The sequence below is a fragment of the Halichoeres trimaculatus genome, unplaced genomic scaffold (genome assembly GCF_033239565.1).
Source record: "Halichoeres trimaculatus isolate MK-OKI-2021-1 unplaced genomic scaffold, fHalTri1.1 fHalTri1_scaffold_6, whole genome shotgun sequence".
Lineage (NCBI taxonomy): Eukaryota > Metazoa > Chordata > Actinopteri > Labriformes > Labridae > Halichoeres > Halichoeres trimaculatus.
In genome coordinates, this window is record NW_027437184.1 from 37,450,874 (window position 1) to 37,466,780 (window position 15,907).

The 15,907-nt window shown below is 40.1% G+C and overlaps 2 protein-coding genes across 2 annotated transcripts in view; one reads left to right on the plus strand and one right to left on the minus strand.

Moving 5' to 3' along the window:
* Positions 1–15,907, plus strand: part of ntm (neurotrimin) — a 657,985-nt gene that overhangs the window by 140,993 nt on the left and 501,085 nt on the right. The window lies entirely within an intron of this gene.
* LOC141791696 (N-acetyllactosaminide beta-1,3-N-acetylglucosaminyltransferase 3-like) lies at positions 1,023–2,021 on the minus strand. Its single transcript, XM_074672331.1, has one exon. The coding sequence runs from the start codon at positions 2,019–2,021 to the stop codon at positions 1,023–1,025; it is 999 nt and encodes a 332-aa protein (XP_074528432.1).

The window sequence follows — 15,907 nt, forward strand, 5'->3', positions numbered from 1 at the left end:
GTTGCAGACACAGTTCATGAGACTGACCCTGTCTCTCTATCTCGGCACCGATATATAGTGACTAACAGAGTTTCTCTAAGGAATGTAGGTTGAGTCGTCTTCTCATTGGCTCTCCAGGTGTTGTCCCCCTTTTATTGGCTGCCCGCCATCCTCTGTCTCTGTCTGTGACTGGCATTCATCAAGTGGCTGATCAGCCCTCTTCACTTATCTGTGGAGAAACTTTTAGAAACACATGTCTCTCTTCCTCCTTAAATTATTTACCTTCGTCACTTCAACGGAAATACCTCAACTCTAAAAACGTATTATTTGAATATTCGAGGGTGAGGATCTTCTGATACATTTTCAACAGCTCCCTAAGAACCCCTACTTCTGAAAAGACTTTTCTGTATAAGAATGGTTCTTGCGGGAACGCTCATTTTTACAAAGAACCCTTAATGCTTTTTTTAAAACAAGGGTTTTTCAGAAGCAAATAGCTCTGGGTAGAGCGTCTTCCCTCATAGAGGAAGCCTTTTGGAACCCTTCTTTCAAAGAGGGTATATACTGTCTTAGAAATGGCTGCAGAGCCTTTGAATTAAATTCTAAGGGGGCACTAATTTGTCAACTGTAGATTGTTAACTGCCCCTGACATGAAAATGTCCTCGTTCAATCACACATTTGATCCAAGACAGAGTTTTTTTTAATCTCTTAGTTTATTATTTTAATTGCAGTGATGGTAAAACATCCTTTGCCAAAGAACTTTATGAACATCTTTTCAGACTGTGGGAGGAAGTCAGGTGAAGAAAAAAAGACATAAATGTATAGGGAGAACAAACAAAACTCCAAAGAAAAGGCAACAGGGATTTGAACCAGACACCTTCTTGCTTCAGGCAAAGGAGCTAACTACTGCACAATTTTCAAGAGTCATATCATTGTGTTGATTGTGTTTGAATAATAAAACCTTCCACGTTAAATTAGATTGCAGTACATGCTATTAATAAAGTGGCTGAATCTTGGTGCAAACAAGCACTTTCACTTGATGATCTCTATTTATCATTACCAAAGCATTTGAGATTGGGGTCATTTACCAAGTGCCACAAATAGTACATTTTCTCTGAAAAAAACCCGTGAACAAGGAGAAGTTCCTTATAAAAGCAAGGGTCATAGTCATTGACACGTTTGGAGTCAAAGTGCACGTCCGCCACCCGTACCCCAGCATGTGAACTTACACTGAGTCCTGCTTTGGCCAGGCACAACCCTATGTAGACATCATCCACAGGGATGAGGGAGATGGACTGAGACATGTTATATATGACAGATGCAGTGTGACCAGTGAGAAGGAAGCCTGCACCACTACAAAAAGGGGGGTACACTTTTGGTCTGTACACCTGAATTGGGACATAGTACTTGCACTCTGTTCTGAATGGTGGTAGCCCTATCCTGACATTGCCAGTAAAAAGGTGCTTACTTCCATCATTGTCCTTCAGGTTCTGGAGAAACTTCACTACATTGTTTGTGTTTACAAAGACGTCATCATCCCCGTTAAACAGGAAGCGAACCTTTGGACAGTTTCTTTCCATCCATTCCAGGAAGAGTACCTGCTTCAAGGTGAGGTTTTGAAATGTGTCAGCAATGTCCCATTGAAGGATGTCTTTGTACTGACTTTGCTCCAGATCCAGAACCTTGTTCAGTCTTTCTTTCTCAAAACCAGAGCCCATTGTTCCTATGATGAAGACCCGCCTGATCTGCACACCGTTCTGTTTCCTCTCGAGAGCCCAGGTCTTGCGTAGCATTTCTCTGCGTTCATAGTTATTAGGGGGAATCTTGATGACAAGCAAAAGGAAGACATCAGAGGATCGATCACTTCCTCCACATTTGTCAGGAAGGTCCAGGAGCATGGGGAAGTGTCGGCAGTGCCGGTAGTAGAGAAAGTCTTTTAACCTGTCAGGAAAAGATCTGAAGCTTTCTATGCTTTCAACAGACTGGTTTCGTGTACAGCTGTGGGAGAGGACAGCCTGAGAGACGTTTTGTCCAGGTGGTGTCATGTGGCTGTGTTCTAATCTTAGATGAGGATAGATGACTTTATTCTCAGTGGCGTATATGTAGATAAAAACAGCTGTTAGGAAAACTCCCAGCAGGAAGAGAGCCTTTGGAATGGTGAAATTCATCTGTAAAAGTCTGCTGTGACCAACAGAAAAGTTTACTTAGCAACGAATCTCAGTCTCATAATCAGTATTTCAAGAACAAGCATTAAGTCATGTTTCTGAGTATAGCACCAAAAAGTCAGGCACCTACCATTTTTAAAATCTCAGATAATCTTTAGTACAGATTAAATAAACATTACTGTATTTCCAATAGGAAATGCTTGAAGGTGAGTGAAGACAGAAGCAATGAATTACGCTCATTTGGTGATAATTACCCCATATCAGCAGATCAGAACCAGCTCTTGATCAATCCCTCTAGTCTTCAGCAGCCAGTCTTTGCACCTTGCAGTCTCTCTAACAGGTACAAGTGAAGCACCATGTGCCTCTGAGAAGGGAAAATTGTTCCTAGATAAATAGTTTCATATGGTTCATATACGTATTGTTAAATATTTGAATGGCCACACTAATGATAGTCTTTGTTCTTCATATATCAATATTAGATTCGGCTGGATTCATGCAGCTGAAATGAACAGCATTCCCAGTCGCAACCACACCCTTGAATTTTTTCTCAAATATGGATTGAAGATAAAACATCTTTTGGTGTTTTGGCAGATTTTTTTTATTTACACTGATCATTGTACTTTGACCTTCATGGCTGTGTTCTAATCTTAGATGAGGATAGATGTAGTATAGGGTGTAGTATGTTGCATAGCGTGCACAGTTTGGGCAAGAAAGCAGTATAATACCAACAGTAGCAATGGCTGTAAAACAGGCCAAAAGAAAACAGGGGGGCATTATGACAGGTGCATGGGGGCACAAATTCTTGTTCAATACTGGATTCATAACCATTGTGTAAAGTTCTAATTCACATAAACAATGCACTTTACCACAACAAAAGACAAATCCCTACCTCTCTTTTCTCTCCCTCCGGTGTGCACACATCCGTGTGCCTTTAGCGCACCAACATTAGAGTGAACATCTAACACCATCAAACAATCAAAGAACCACAAAACCCGAACAATAGTAGTTAGGTAAAGATAGAAATACCTTTAAAACAGCTGGTGCCAACAAGTGTTGCTGCTAAATCTCCTAAGGACAGCATCCTCCCACTCCGTTGTACATCTGCCGGTTAACTCTCTTTCAGCTCAACAACCTGGGCCTTTTTTTATTGTGGAGCATCGCACATCTTTGATCAGAAAATATCCATGTATCTAAATATTTTAATATCTTTTGCCACAATACTAATATTACTTGTCACACTACTACTAAAGCAAATCAAAGCAATAAATACGGCTTCACGTATTATAATGAACTGACCCTCGAACGTTCGATGGTCAGGCCTCCGCCATGTTGGTCAGCTACGCAGTTTCTACAGTCGGTTCCATGACAATGCACATCCATCATCTTTCGGGCGTGGGGAAAAGGGTTGGGGTATGAAGGGGCAGGCGGGTCTAAATTTGTTGATCAACAACCTTTCCACTCGCTTTCTCCCAGACAGCTAAAGTGTAACAAGTGTAATTATATATATATATATATATATATATATATATATATATATATATATATATATATATATATATATACTTGGTTTACCTTGGTTTTTATTTGGTTTCTGGTCTTTTTGCAGCCAGCCTCAAGCAGAAAAATGTAAGCACTCCTGCATAGGCTCCCTTTTTCTGAATTAAGGTCTTGCGTCCTGGGGTCACCTCACCAACTATCCACCCAGAAATGCCCAGAAAAAAACCCCAATCATCAACAAACAGGCAGAGGATGGGGTCATGGAAACATTTTTTATTAATCCTTAAAACTATAAAGCAGCTGTCAGGGAGGAGTTTGTATACTCTAGCTCTTTCTTTCTCCACATCCTGCTTTAATTTTACAGGAAATTATGTTCACACTGTGGCTGTCTGACCCTTTGATTTTAAAGCCCCTCAGGCATCAACAGTCTATATTAAAGCTCTTCTTCCTCTCCTCCTCTGCCGGTCTGCAGCCTCAGTGTTGAAAGAGGCCTTTTCCAGGCTTTAGTCAGGGGGCTCAGGCCTCACCAACTCATTCACTCATTTTGTGGAGTCCAAGTGGGTCTTGGGTCCCTGCAGAGGTCACGTGTGGCGTCCTCCCTCAGCAGCATCATCAGCTCCACGTATCGAGCTGACAGCACAGTGAAGAGCTCTTTGTGATCAACAATATGTCTCATCCATTTGCTTCATATTCAGGAAGAAGCAGCTCTTTCAGAGACCTCTCTCCAAAGGCTTCAGCGGCTGCAGGCTGCTTCTCAAAGCTAACCCAGCATGCTAGCTGCAGTGTCCAGGACTGAAAGGAGCCTGAAGGAGAAGAAGATTCTCCAGACGGAGCTCATGCTGTGAAGACTTCTTTACAAAGTGTCAGGAAATTGGCTCAGAGATCAGGGATGCATGCCCCTCTGGCTTCAGTTAAAGGGAAATGATGACAGGGGACTTGTTAGGAATGGAAGTGAAAATCCATTTCTCTTTTCATTTAAAAGTAGAAAAGCTACTGGAGTTTAGAAAGTTTCACACTCATTTACACCCCCCAACACGCCAAAGCTCCCTTTAAAATGTACACACAAGTCAAATCAGATGCTGTTCTCGGACTTTGGGGTGCATTCAAAAGGATGCAAAAGGAACACTCTGAACTTCTGACCTAAGCTTTTAAATGTATTGTAACTGAACATTTTATATAGCTACACTGTAAAAAAGTTATAATAATAATAATAATAATAATAATAATAATAATAATAATACAGAAAATGTTTTGTAATTTATTTTTTTCGTTCTTTTTGTTTTTTGTTCCAAAAAGTGTACAAACTGTGAAACTACAGAAATGATCTCTTTAATGAAATCATGGAAGTTTTTGTTTTAAATTTTTTGACATACTATGATTATTTATCTTTTTTTTTTTTTTAACGGAGAAAAAACCCCTGCTATATACTTCTGCTCTTTTGAATCACAGTCAAATTGATGTAAAATGACAACAGTTATCTGTGACTAAATTTGTAGCTCTTTTTGCAAGGGTTTACAGTATGTTCGTACTCATAATCTAATGATTTAAACTGGAATTTGCAGGTAAATCTTAGGGCATGTAGCTGCACCCTGATCCCTTCCCATTCATGGTTGCAAATATGGTTAGGAACACACAGAAATTGTCCAGGTCTGGATTTTATTTTATTTAATTTTGTTTTGTTGCTGCACATGAAAATATGAATGTATGGACTCGAAACATAAATTGGGCAATAGAATGAAGTATTTTTAACAAGAAGATTATTATTATTATTTTCTGTGGGTATGTGCAAACATTATTCACAACCTCCATCTGGAGTCTCCTAATGGACCCTTTGGATAACACACACGTATACCCAAATCAAAAGGCTTCAAGCCCTGAATGCCTCACCATACATTCATCAGTGAGAGGGTTAATGAAAGGTGAGACCAAAATACAGTATATGACACATAAACAATGGCATGTATACTCTGCATTATATATCAGAACAAATCTCATGGGAAAATGTGTATAAAACAGAAAAATATGAACATACAAACACTATAGCACACAGAAAATTTACACATTTTTAAACACCGGAAAGTATGGACACATTGACAGTTTTACTGTGTCTGAGTGGGAAACTTTGGACAGTGCACAGTGAATTAGTGTCTTGTGCAGCCCTCGCTCTTGATTTTTATATATATATATATACATATATATTTTTGGCCAGTACATTTATATACAGATTTAAAATCTGACTATGATCTTAGACATAGAGCAAACAGCTTAGTCAAGCAGAAGTCAAAGAAAGCACAGTAAAAAATGACACACCCAGATAATGTGATTGCTATCGGACAGAGGCTGGATTCAGCAGGTCTCTGGACACCTTGTTGTTGTCTTCAGAAGGGGAAAAAGGGAGGATGACAGCACCAAATTATGCTGGGTCCAGGAATTGATTCATTTGACCACCCTGTGTTTGTCACTGTCACTCCCCAGATCATAAACAAAGTTAAAAACCTAAATATGACAGTCTTATTCAGTATTAACAGGGCTTGGCCTGTTGCTTCGTTGTTCACTGACAAAGTCCCCTCACGCTCTGATGCTTCTGGAAGAAAAAGTCAAATCAATAACTGTTGTCAGTTAAAGTTTATGAACACATTTGTTTTGTCCTTCTTTGTAATTTATGGTATGCTATAAAATCTATATCATCTATATATAACATTTATGACATGAGGAACAACATTTCCTCTAGAGAATCTTTGATCAGCAGCTCGGAGCTCATTGAACAGTCATTAACATGTAGCATCAGCTGATTTTTATTTTATCAATTTTTGGCTGATGTTACATTAAACATTAGCATTATGTTTTGCATACATCAGACCAAAGATGGACAGCATGGACTAGCTATGAAGAAGACTGTTATAGTTAACTGTCCCCACAATACCAAACTTCGGACTCTGTGTGTGTGTGTGTGTGTGTGTGTGTGTGTGTGTGTGCGTGCGTGTGTGTGTGTGTGTGTGTGTGTGACACAGAGAGAGACTCTCTTCCCCTTTCCCTCTGTTATCACCCCCTCCCTCAACATAACCCCCCATTTTTTTCTCTCTAACTCCATCCCTGTCTCCTCAGATGTCTGTCTAACATGAGTTTAGTGCTGTCTCAGGTTTCTGCCCGTTAAAGGGAAGCTGTTCCTCTCCATTGTAACTTGGTAAATGCTGCAAGGTCTTGTACTCACGGTGGGTTAAGATGAGGTAAATCTCCTTATCTTGTCTTGATGTTGGGTTTATGTTAATAAAATTTGAATAACATAAACAAGTCTAGACCTGTTAATGTTTTTTGTAAAGGGTCCTGAGATAATGTTTGTTATGATTTGGTGCTACAAAAATAGAGACTGATTGATATGAATGAATAAATAAATAAATATAGAAAATACTTTATTTATCCCCGAGGGGAAATTCAGGAGTCACCGCAGCATTTAAGAAAACAAAAGTAAGAGAGTATAGAAAGTGCAAAAAGGTCCATAAGAAATTAGATGACGACTTCCCGTCCACCACTCGTCCACCACACTCTAGCCCAGCCAGTCTCCACCTCCACAGGGTCCAGGACTGAGCCTCCCCAGCAGTCTGTTCAGTCTCTGTCTCCTGGATCCTGTCTGCTCACAGCAGGCGAAGCTCCTCCGATGTGTCGCCGGCGTCCGATGTCAGCTCCGTCAGCCACGTCCGTGAACAGCACGATGCCGCTGGGTTAGCACAGCTAACTATATATATATATATATATATATATATATATATATATATATATTGATCTGTCAGAAAATGGACCCCAGAGTCTACCGAAGCTCTGAGAGACTGTTTTGCATCTACCAACTGGAATATACTTATGGGCTCTGGAGGGGACAATTGTGACCTCAGTGGAGCTGTGGACTGTGTCACAGACTACATTAAGTTCTGCACAGATGTGGTGGTGCCCGTAAAGAATGTCCGCTACTTTCCAAACAATAAAACCCGGATTACGAGGGATTTAAAACAAGTTTTGAACAAGAAGAAGGAGGCGTTTAAGAGTGGTGATCGGACAGGCTTAAAATGGCGCAGAGAGAGGTGAAGAGGAGTACAAGGAGGACAAGGAATAGAATAGAATAGAATAGAATAGAATAGAAAATACTTTATTTATCCCCGAGGGGAAATTCAGTAGTCACCGCAGCATTTAAGAAAACAAAAGTAAGAAAGAGTATAGAAAGTGCAAAAAAGTCCATAAGAAATTAGATGACGACATCTCGTCCACCACTCGTCCACCACTCTCCAGCCCAGCCATTCTCCACCTCCACAGGGTCCAGGACTGAGCCTCCCCAGAAGTCTGTTCCGTCTCTGTCTCCTGGATCCTGTCTGCTCACAGCAGGCGAAGCTCCTCCAATGTGGCGCCTGACGTGTCTTTCCTAGAGTGAGGTTCACTCCTGGTCTCCTTGATCTGACTGCGTTATAAATTTGTGGGCCACTTCCCTAATACTGGCATGAAGAAGAGACGGAGTTCAATGAAGAAGAGGAGATCCAATGGCAGCTTCAGTCCAACATCTTTATTTGAAGTTGACACAACGATGGCACACAGACAAAAAACCCTCCTCTCCTCTCTCTTAAACCTGATGTCCTAGCTCCCTTTATACTGCTGGAGCGTCCCTATATGCATGCAACTAACCATTTATGGTAAACAGACTCTGTGTCTGTAGCTTGTTTTTCTGTAACATCTAGTTGCTGGGCAGGCCTAGGTCAAGACACCTTGGTCAAAACAGCTGTGGGTACTAAATCTTTCAATCCTGGTGAAATGAAAAGTCATCTCAAGTACACGCCTCAGCTAAACTTGTCAAAGGGTCAAAGGTTAGCTCCTGCAGGCCCCTGGACCTCTGCAGGCTGCTCTACAGCTCACTCTAAATGAATCCACTCAGAATGAATCCTCAACACGCCGGCGTCCGATGTCAGCTACGTCAGCCACGTCCGTGAACAGCACGATGCCTCTGGGTTAGCACAGCTAGCTCGTCCATCCCCCGGGGCTAGATCCCACGTTCCCAACAACAATGGATGGAAGGACAGGTCCACGCCGTCACCTCCCAGCTCACATCCGAGAACCAGCACGTCGTCCTCACCTCCTCCTCCTCAGCTCGAGGGAAATCATCAAGCCCTACACTAGTTAGCATTGACATGCTACAGGCTGCTAACAGCTAATTTTGCATGTAAACAGTGCAGCCATGGTTACATGTAGGATCTCCAGACAAACACAGGAGAAAAGTAGTAAAAAATATCGCTGAAGCCACAAAAAGTTTGGTGTCCGTGACCGACAATGAACCATGCAAAGTGATGATCCACTCCAAATACAAAGATTACGAAAAAGAGACAAAAAAATTACAAGAAACGGACAAAGACGAGAGAGCTGCTGCAACAGGCAGCTACTTGGGTAGCGCCTAGCGAAAATATAGGAAAGCCTATAAAGAAAGACAGATCAACAGCACACGACAAGTGTGGAGGGGCATGAGGGCCATCACAGGCTTCAAGGAGAAGGGAAAGGTGGCACCTGGAAATGCCCACATGGCGAATGAATTAAACTGTTTCTACAACAGGTTCGACTCCGCCCCTTCTACATGTACACCCAGTGGCTACTCCACCTCTGCTGCTGCCTCGTGCTCTGCACCACCCAGCGGCTACTCCACCTCTGCTGCTTTCTGCTCTGCTCTACCCAGCGGCTACTCCACCTCTGCTGCTGCTGCTGCCTCCTGCCCTTCTCTACCCAGCAGTATATATATATATATATATATATATATATATATATATATATATATATATATATATATATATATATATATATATATATATATATATAATTTATGTTTCTATGAAACAAGCTGGCAGCTGTGTTGCCTGACAATTTTGTAAAAAAAAAAATGTAATATAGTATCTAACATCTAACATCATCTAATACACTGAAAAAAGAAAACAAATTGGACCAAATTAAAATTCAACTGGTCACACCTAAATAAGTTAAGTTTTTTGAAATGAAGTTAAGTTCAATCAACACAATGGATAAAGTAAAATAAACTTTAAAATTTGATTGTTCTCAATTCAACTTTATGTATCAATCCAACTTAAAGTTTTCAGTTTTTTCAACTCAATAGTTTGCAAAACCCAGAAGTAGAATCTGACGAGGTGTTTTTATACCTTCTTGCATCGTAAAATGTGACAAGTTGAGCTTACCTAAAAGAATCTAGGAAAACAATTGCACAAAAAAAGTTAGCAAATATAACTAATAGTCCTAAGTTGAGTTTTTTATGTCTACTTGCAAAGTTTACTTCACAGCCTATTGTATTTACTTTATTTTAGCTGTGAGTGAGGAGGGAATGCAGTGGATATTAGACCCTGCTGTACATTAAGATGTTAACCTGCCAAGGGCACAGGCTTTCTGTGCTCCAAATGGCATGGACCTGCTATCTGTGGCATGGGCCATTTACTTTCAACTGTGAATGCTTTATATTCTAATAAAATGAGATGTGTTGATGGGCTAAAATTATGATAAGAAATGATAAACTGCTTTTTTCTTCAGTTATATTAAATTACCGTTACTAAGAGAGTATTTTGATTGGAGCCCTCACTGCTGTGGGGCCAGCCAGGCAGCGGGGCACCGCTATGAAGCCTTTGTTATTTGGCACAGCCAGGCAGCCTATCCCATGTAGCACTGACAGCCAGCCAGAGCCTTGGACTGCTGACAGACAGTTGGTTCATGCCATGGAGCACAGACGCACTGGCCGCAAGTGGTATCTCAATGTGCGGCAGGGCCTTATATCCACAGCATCCCCTTCTCACCGTTTTTTCTTTTTGGGTTTTACAGATTATTGAGTTGAAACAACTGAAACTTTAAGTTGGATAGATTCAAAATGTTGATTTGAGAAGAATCAAAAATATTTAGTTGATTTGACCTCTTTAGTTGTGTTAATTGAACTTATTTACTTCATTTCAAAGAACTGAATTGATTTATGATTTATGATCAATTGAAGCAATAATTTAAGTTGGTCCAACTACTTCCTTTTTTTAGCCGTAGCAACGCAGAATTTCAAGTTAATATGGTCCACAAAAATACATTGGAAACCTTAACTTAAAAAAAATAAGTTGGATTGATTGAAAAAAAATTACATCACTTCAACAGATTGAAGATGACCTTTTTACAGTGTATTCTGTAACTTTTCTGCAGTGACTCATCGTTTGTTGTCTTTAGTCTGAAAGAAGTCAACATAAAAGATAGGACAGAATATCACACTGTCTATTTTTCAGTACACCTGGTACAACCTCTCATGTGTCATTCTGTGTGTGTGTGTGTGTGTGTGTGTGTGTGTGTGTGTGTGTGTGTGTGTGTGTGTGTGTGTGTGTGTTTGATTACACACTACACTATCTATTTAATGCAGCTCAAAGAGTTTAAAAGTGAGCTCCTCTGACACATTCAGACGGTTTCATCCTCGTCATGTCTTCATAAGACGAGTTCTCAGCGTTATGAAGAGAGAGCATCTGTGTGAAGACAACAATAGAACCAGCCATGGTAATCAGCCTGTCATTTAGAAAAGAGCTGCAGCTTTGATTTCTTTCTGCCTCATCATGTTTTGCCTTCAGTTCACCTCCTCACAGCCCACTCCCCATTGAGCATGTGCAGCAGCAGCAGCGCTTTATTTCTATCAAAGACACGTCTGTCAGCACCTTTCAAGTCTTTCTGTAATCTGACAATCTTCAAGGACTCAGCCAGTGCTGCTTTAGACTTTTATTTCTGGCTAATTTCCAGTTGCTTTCAGAGCCAACAAAATAAGTCAGTCTGGAGAGCTGGATCTCATCTGGATGACCAAAGAAATCCTCCAGACCGAAATAGAATAATCAGTGGTTTATATATACCACATACAGAGCTGGAGCTGGAAAAAAAAAAAAGATATCCTGACTTTATCCCTGTTACTCTCTTTTTTCTAAGTTCCCTTCTGAAAATAATGAGCGTGTGTAAACAGGTTTGCATACATTTGTAATTTGCTCTCTCAGCTCTTATTAAGTACACACTATGATTCAGCATTGAGTTAATATGACAGTGATGTTGCACTCTACTCCTCATGTCACTGAATTTTCTCCAAACATACACACAAACTGAAATATTACCTCAGGTTTTTGCTGTAGTGTGTTTTAGTCAGGAAATACCAAAGGCTGCCAAACCGTGACCTGTATTGAATGAATTGTTTCCACCTGTGCAGCACACAGGAACAGCTTCACACTGAGCTCACAGAGCTGCAGGGTTCCCCCGGCATGGCTTCATGGAGGAGTTCATTACGTTTCCTTTTTTATGCTTCACTTTAATCAAATCTCCGAGATCACTCAGGAAAAATCAGATCTCAGCAAGAGTCAAAATGAGTCAACTTCTCAATAGTGGGGTTCCATGAATGGGTAATTTCTCATTTTCATTTCAAGTTAATGCAAAAGTTTTGTTTTTACTTCTAAATTGACTGAAAGAGTCTACAGAGCAATTTTGGGGTCAAGCAAGCTATTTAAAAAATTGCCCTCTAGGGGGCATTGAAGGCTACAAACCCACCACCAGCCTTAACAGAACATGGTAACTGTATTGATCAGATTAACTGATCCATAAGTAAGTACTGAATCAGGATCAGTAGTAGCAACTGATATTTCTAGCATATGGCCAATGTAGGCCATTTTTCAGTATCAGAGCACAACTTGAAAAATTGTATGAAGATCACAGGTCTGTAAAACGTGTGAAACAGATATAGTTTTTTTTATTTTTTTTATATAATCTTGGTGATTAGTGGTTGGTCCACCACTAACAGAGGGACTTGATAAGGGTTGAAGTGCTGTGTTGTCCTTTAAGCCAGTCTATAACAGGGAGCAGTACTGTGGGATAACATTTTTTGCATTGTCAGCTGCCGCTGGCCTGTTAAGCTTTCGACATGTTTTGTGCCAAGATGCATGTTTCTGTTGCATGGACTCACCATCTGGAAGTTCGACATCTGGGTGGAGACCAGCACTTATTGCTCTGAACTGAGACACAAGGCTGGTAATACCTGTGGATGCTCCCTCTCTACAACTGGCAACTGGATTTGAAGAGTGAAACCATTTGTTCTTGATAACACACATACACACACACACACACACACACACACACACATGCACGCCATCGCATGTAAAAAGCCATCGCAGCTAGAGGTCTGACAGGGCCACAGCAGGAAATCAAATCACCGATCCCGAGGACCCTGCAAAACAAACTCAGTGCCTTTCCCCCTGGCAGTCTTAACCTATAGCAGCATAAACAAGAGCTGGTTCAGACCTGATCCAGCTCTAACTGTAAGCTTTATCAAAAAGGAAAGTTCGAAGTCTACTCTTAAAGGTAAAGACCTCAATTGGTAAGTTATCTCAAAGAAGTGGAGCCTGATAACCTCCCAGACAACTTCTAGAGACCCTAGGAACAACAAGCAGGCCTGGTGCTAAGAATGCAGTGACCTAGACAGATAATACGGAACAATGAGCTCTTCAAGATAGGATGGTCCGATGCCATTAATTGCTTTGTAAGTCAGAAGAAGAATTTTAAACTCTATTTCAGATTCAATAGGTAGACAGTGTAAAGACGCAAACATTGAGGAGATGTGCTCTCTCCTCCTGGTCCAAGTCAATCCCTGAGCTGCAGTGTTCTGAACCAGCTGAAGAGTCCTCATAGACTTATTAGGACAGCTGGATTTAACCTGGAGGACACAAAAGCATGGACTAGTTTCTCAGCATCACTCTGAGACAAGATGTGTCTAATTCTCCTGTTAAAACAAAGATGGAAGAATGCCGTCCTTGAGATGTGTTGAATGTGAGAGTTAAAAGACAGATCCTGATCAAAAAGAACTCCCAGGTTCCTGACAGTGGTGCTGGAAGCCAAGCTGTTGTCGTCCAAGGTGGCGATGTTGTTCTAAAAAGCTTCTCTGAAAGGTTGAGGTCAAAGACCAATAACTTCAGTCTTCTCTGAGTTCAGCAGTGAGAAGATTCTGCTCATCCAGAAACGTATGGCTTTGAGGCATGCTTCAACTAACTAAATGGAGTTTACGAATGAGGCACACAAGATGAATGAACTTGATCACATCAAAGCAGTAGAAGAGAGAATAGCATAGAATAGAAAAGAATAGAATAGAATAGAATAGAATAGAATAGAACTTTATTTGTCATTGCAACAAGTGCAACGAAATTACAAAAGCCCTTCAGCCAGTGCAAAACAGTTAAAAGTGCAAAAAAAGCTGCCATGTTCAGGTGCATTGATGACATGGAGGTAACTGTTATATTGTAATTATTTGACAACAGTGAGGTATTGATTTTAGCCTTTGTTCAGGACCCTTACTGCTGTTGGGTAGAAACTGTCTCTGAACCGGTTTGTCCTTGTAGCAACAGACCTGTACCGCCTGCCTGAGGGTAACAGATTTAACCCTCCTATTATGTATTATTGACCCGTTTTCAAGTTTGAAGATCTAGGAAAAAATAGTTTAAAGTATTTTTTTGGTATGAAACTGCCTCTGCTTGCCTTAATTTGTGTAATCAACATGCAAAATGAAAATGGTTAATCTCACATATATGCAACCCCCCCCTGCACGTTTATATCATATAGATACTGTTCGGGTCAATTTGACCCAGCAGTCAAAGTGGAGGTCAAACGGTGTCAGAAATGTCAGACTTCTTATTTCTTTCATTGTAACTGTGAGACATATTTCACCCAAATTGAGAATGATCCTGGATTACTGCGTTCTCTCTCGACGCTGCCTACGTTGCCTCTCCGCCGGCATAGTGATCCACAAAGACCCGGGAGTTTTTGCTATGTCCATTGGGATGTTGTGCGAGTTAATTAAGTCAGAAGTAACGCTCTGTGTGACTTCCTGTCCAATCCAGAGCAGCTTGTGTCTATCATATCTGGTTTTAAGATCGCCTATTAGTCTGTTTTCAACACACTGGTTGAGAGAGCTGTAAGCCACAGCTATTGTGAGCGCCGCCATGGTAACAATAAATTAGATAATAATAAAATGAATAAGAATAAGAATAATAAAATAAATAAACAATAAAATAATTGAATGATGAAATAAGACATTAGAAAAAAAATAACAAAAGAGCATGAAGTTTTTGTAAGATTATAGAAACTTCCTAACACACATACCAAAATATTGTTTATGAAATACAATAAGTAATAAAAGCCTTCCCTTACTCACAACACTCAGATAGTAGTACAAAGTAAGGAATTAGAGGAAACAATTTCTTCCCCAGTGTAGCAGCCGTACTGTAGCGGCTAATATATTCAATTTGAAAAAGCTACGAAAAACGGCAGCCATCTTTGATTTTTGCCAAACTATAATGCTCAAAAACTCAATATTTGAATAGAAGTTGATTCACTACACAATATTGACTTAAAATAGCAACAGAAATAACATTAAAAAGCAAATTATATATATATAAAAAAATAAGACCGTTTAGAAAAATCATGAATCTGATTCTGATTATTTTTTGTTGTTATTTCAGTCAGGAACACTCTCGTCATACATTGAACCATTTATTGCCAAATGGAGACAGTTAGGATTGGCATTACAGCTCTGCTTTCCAGAGTACTCCCTGGGCTAGCCAAGCAGCCTGCTTGAGCTTTCCAGGGAGTGTATTGCAAACCCCGCATACGTACATACATGTTTAAAAGGATGCATACTTATTAGGATACATACAGAGTCTTAATAGTAAGAGGCTGGGGTGGAGGAGGATTATTGAGACATTAGCAGCTGGCTAGCAAAGAGGTAGAGGGAATGGTTTAGAGATTGAACATCAGCTTGTCAGGTGATCACAGCTGGTGGTATGACTTCAATGTCCTACATAAACTTACGCTAACTCAATTTCTTGGTAGAATTTACAGACTGCTGTACTTAGATCACAGAAATACTGTTTGACAAAAAGCAATACAATCAAGTTAATTACAACATGACAATGGAAAATATGTTATTTTGCCAACTAGATTTGTTTTTGTCTTTTTTTTTAAACAGAGATAAATATTACATTTTGCAAATGTATGTGTTTTCCTTTACAGATAAAGTTCAAATTAGGGCTGTCATTTTAACGCATTAATTAGATTAATTAATTACACCGCAAATTAACGCGTTTTAAAAAATAACACAGATTAATCTGGATCCAAAACCCGCGGGGCGTTCAAAGACACACTTATTTTCAAGTGTCTGGCATTTACAAACCGTTTGTTCTACTTGGAAAAGTGGTGTTCTCGTC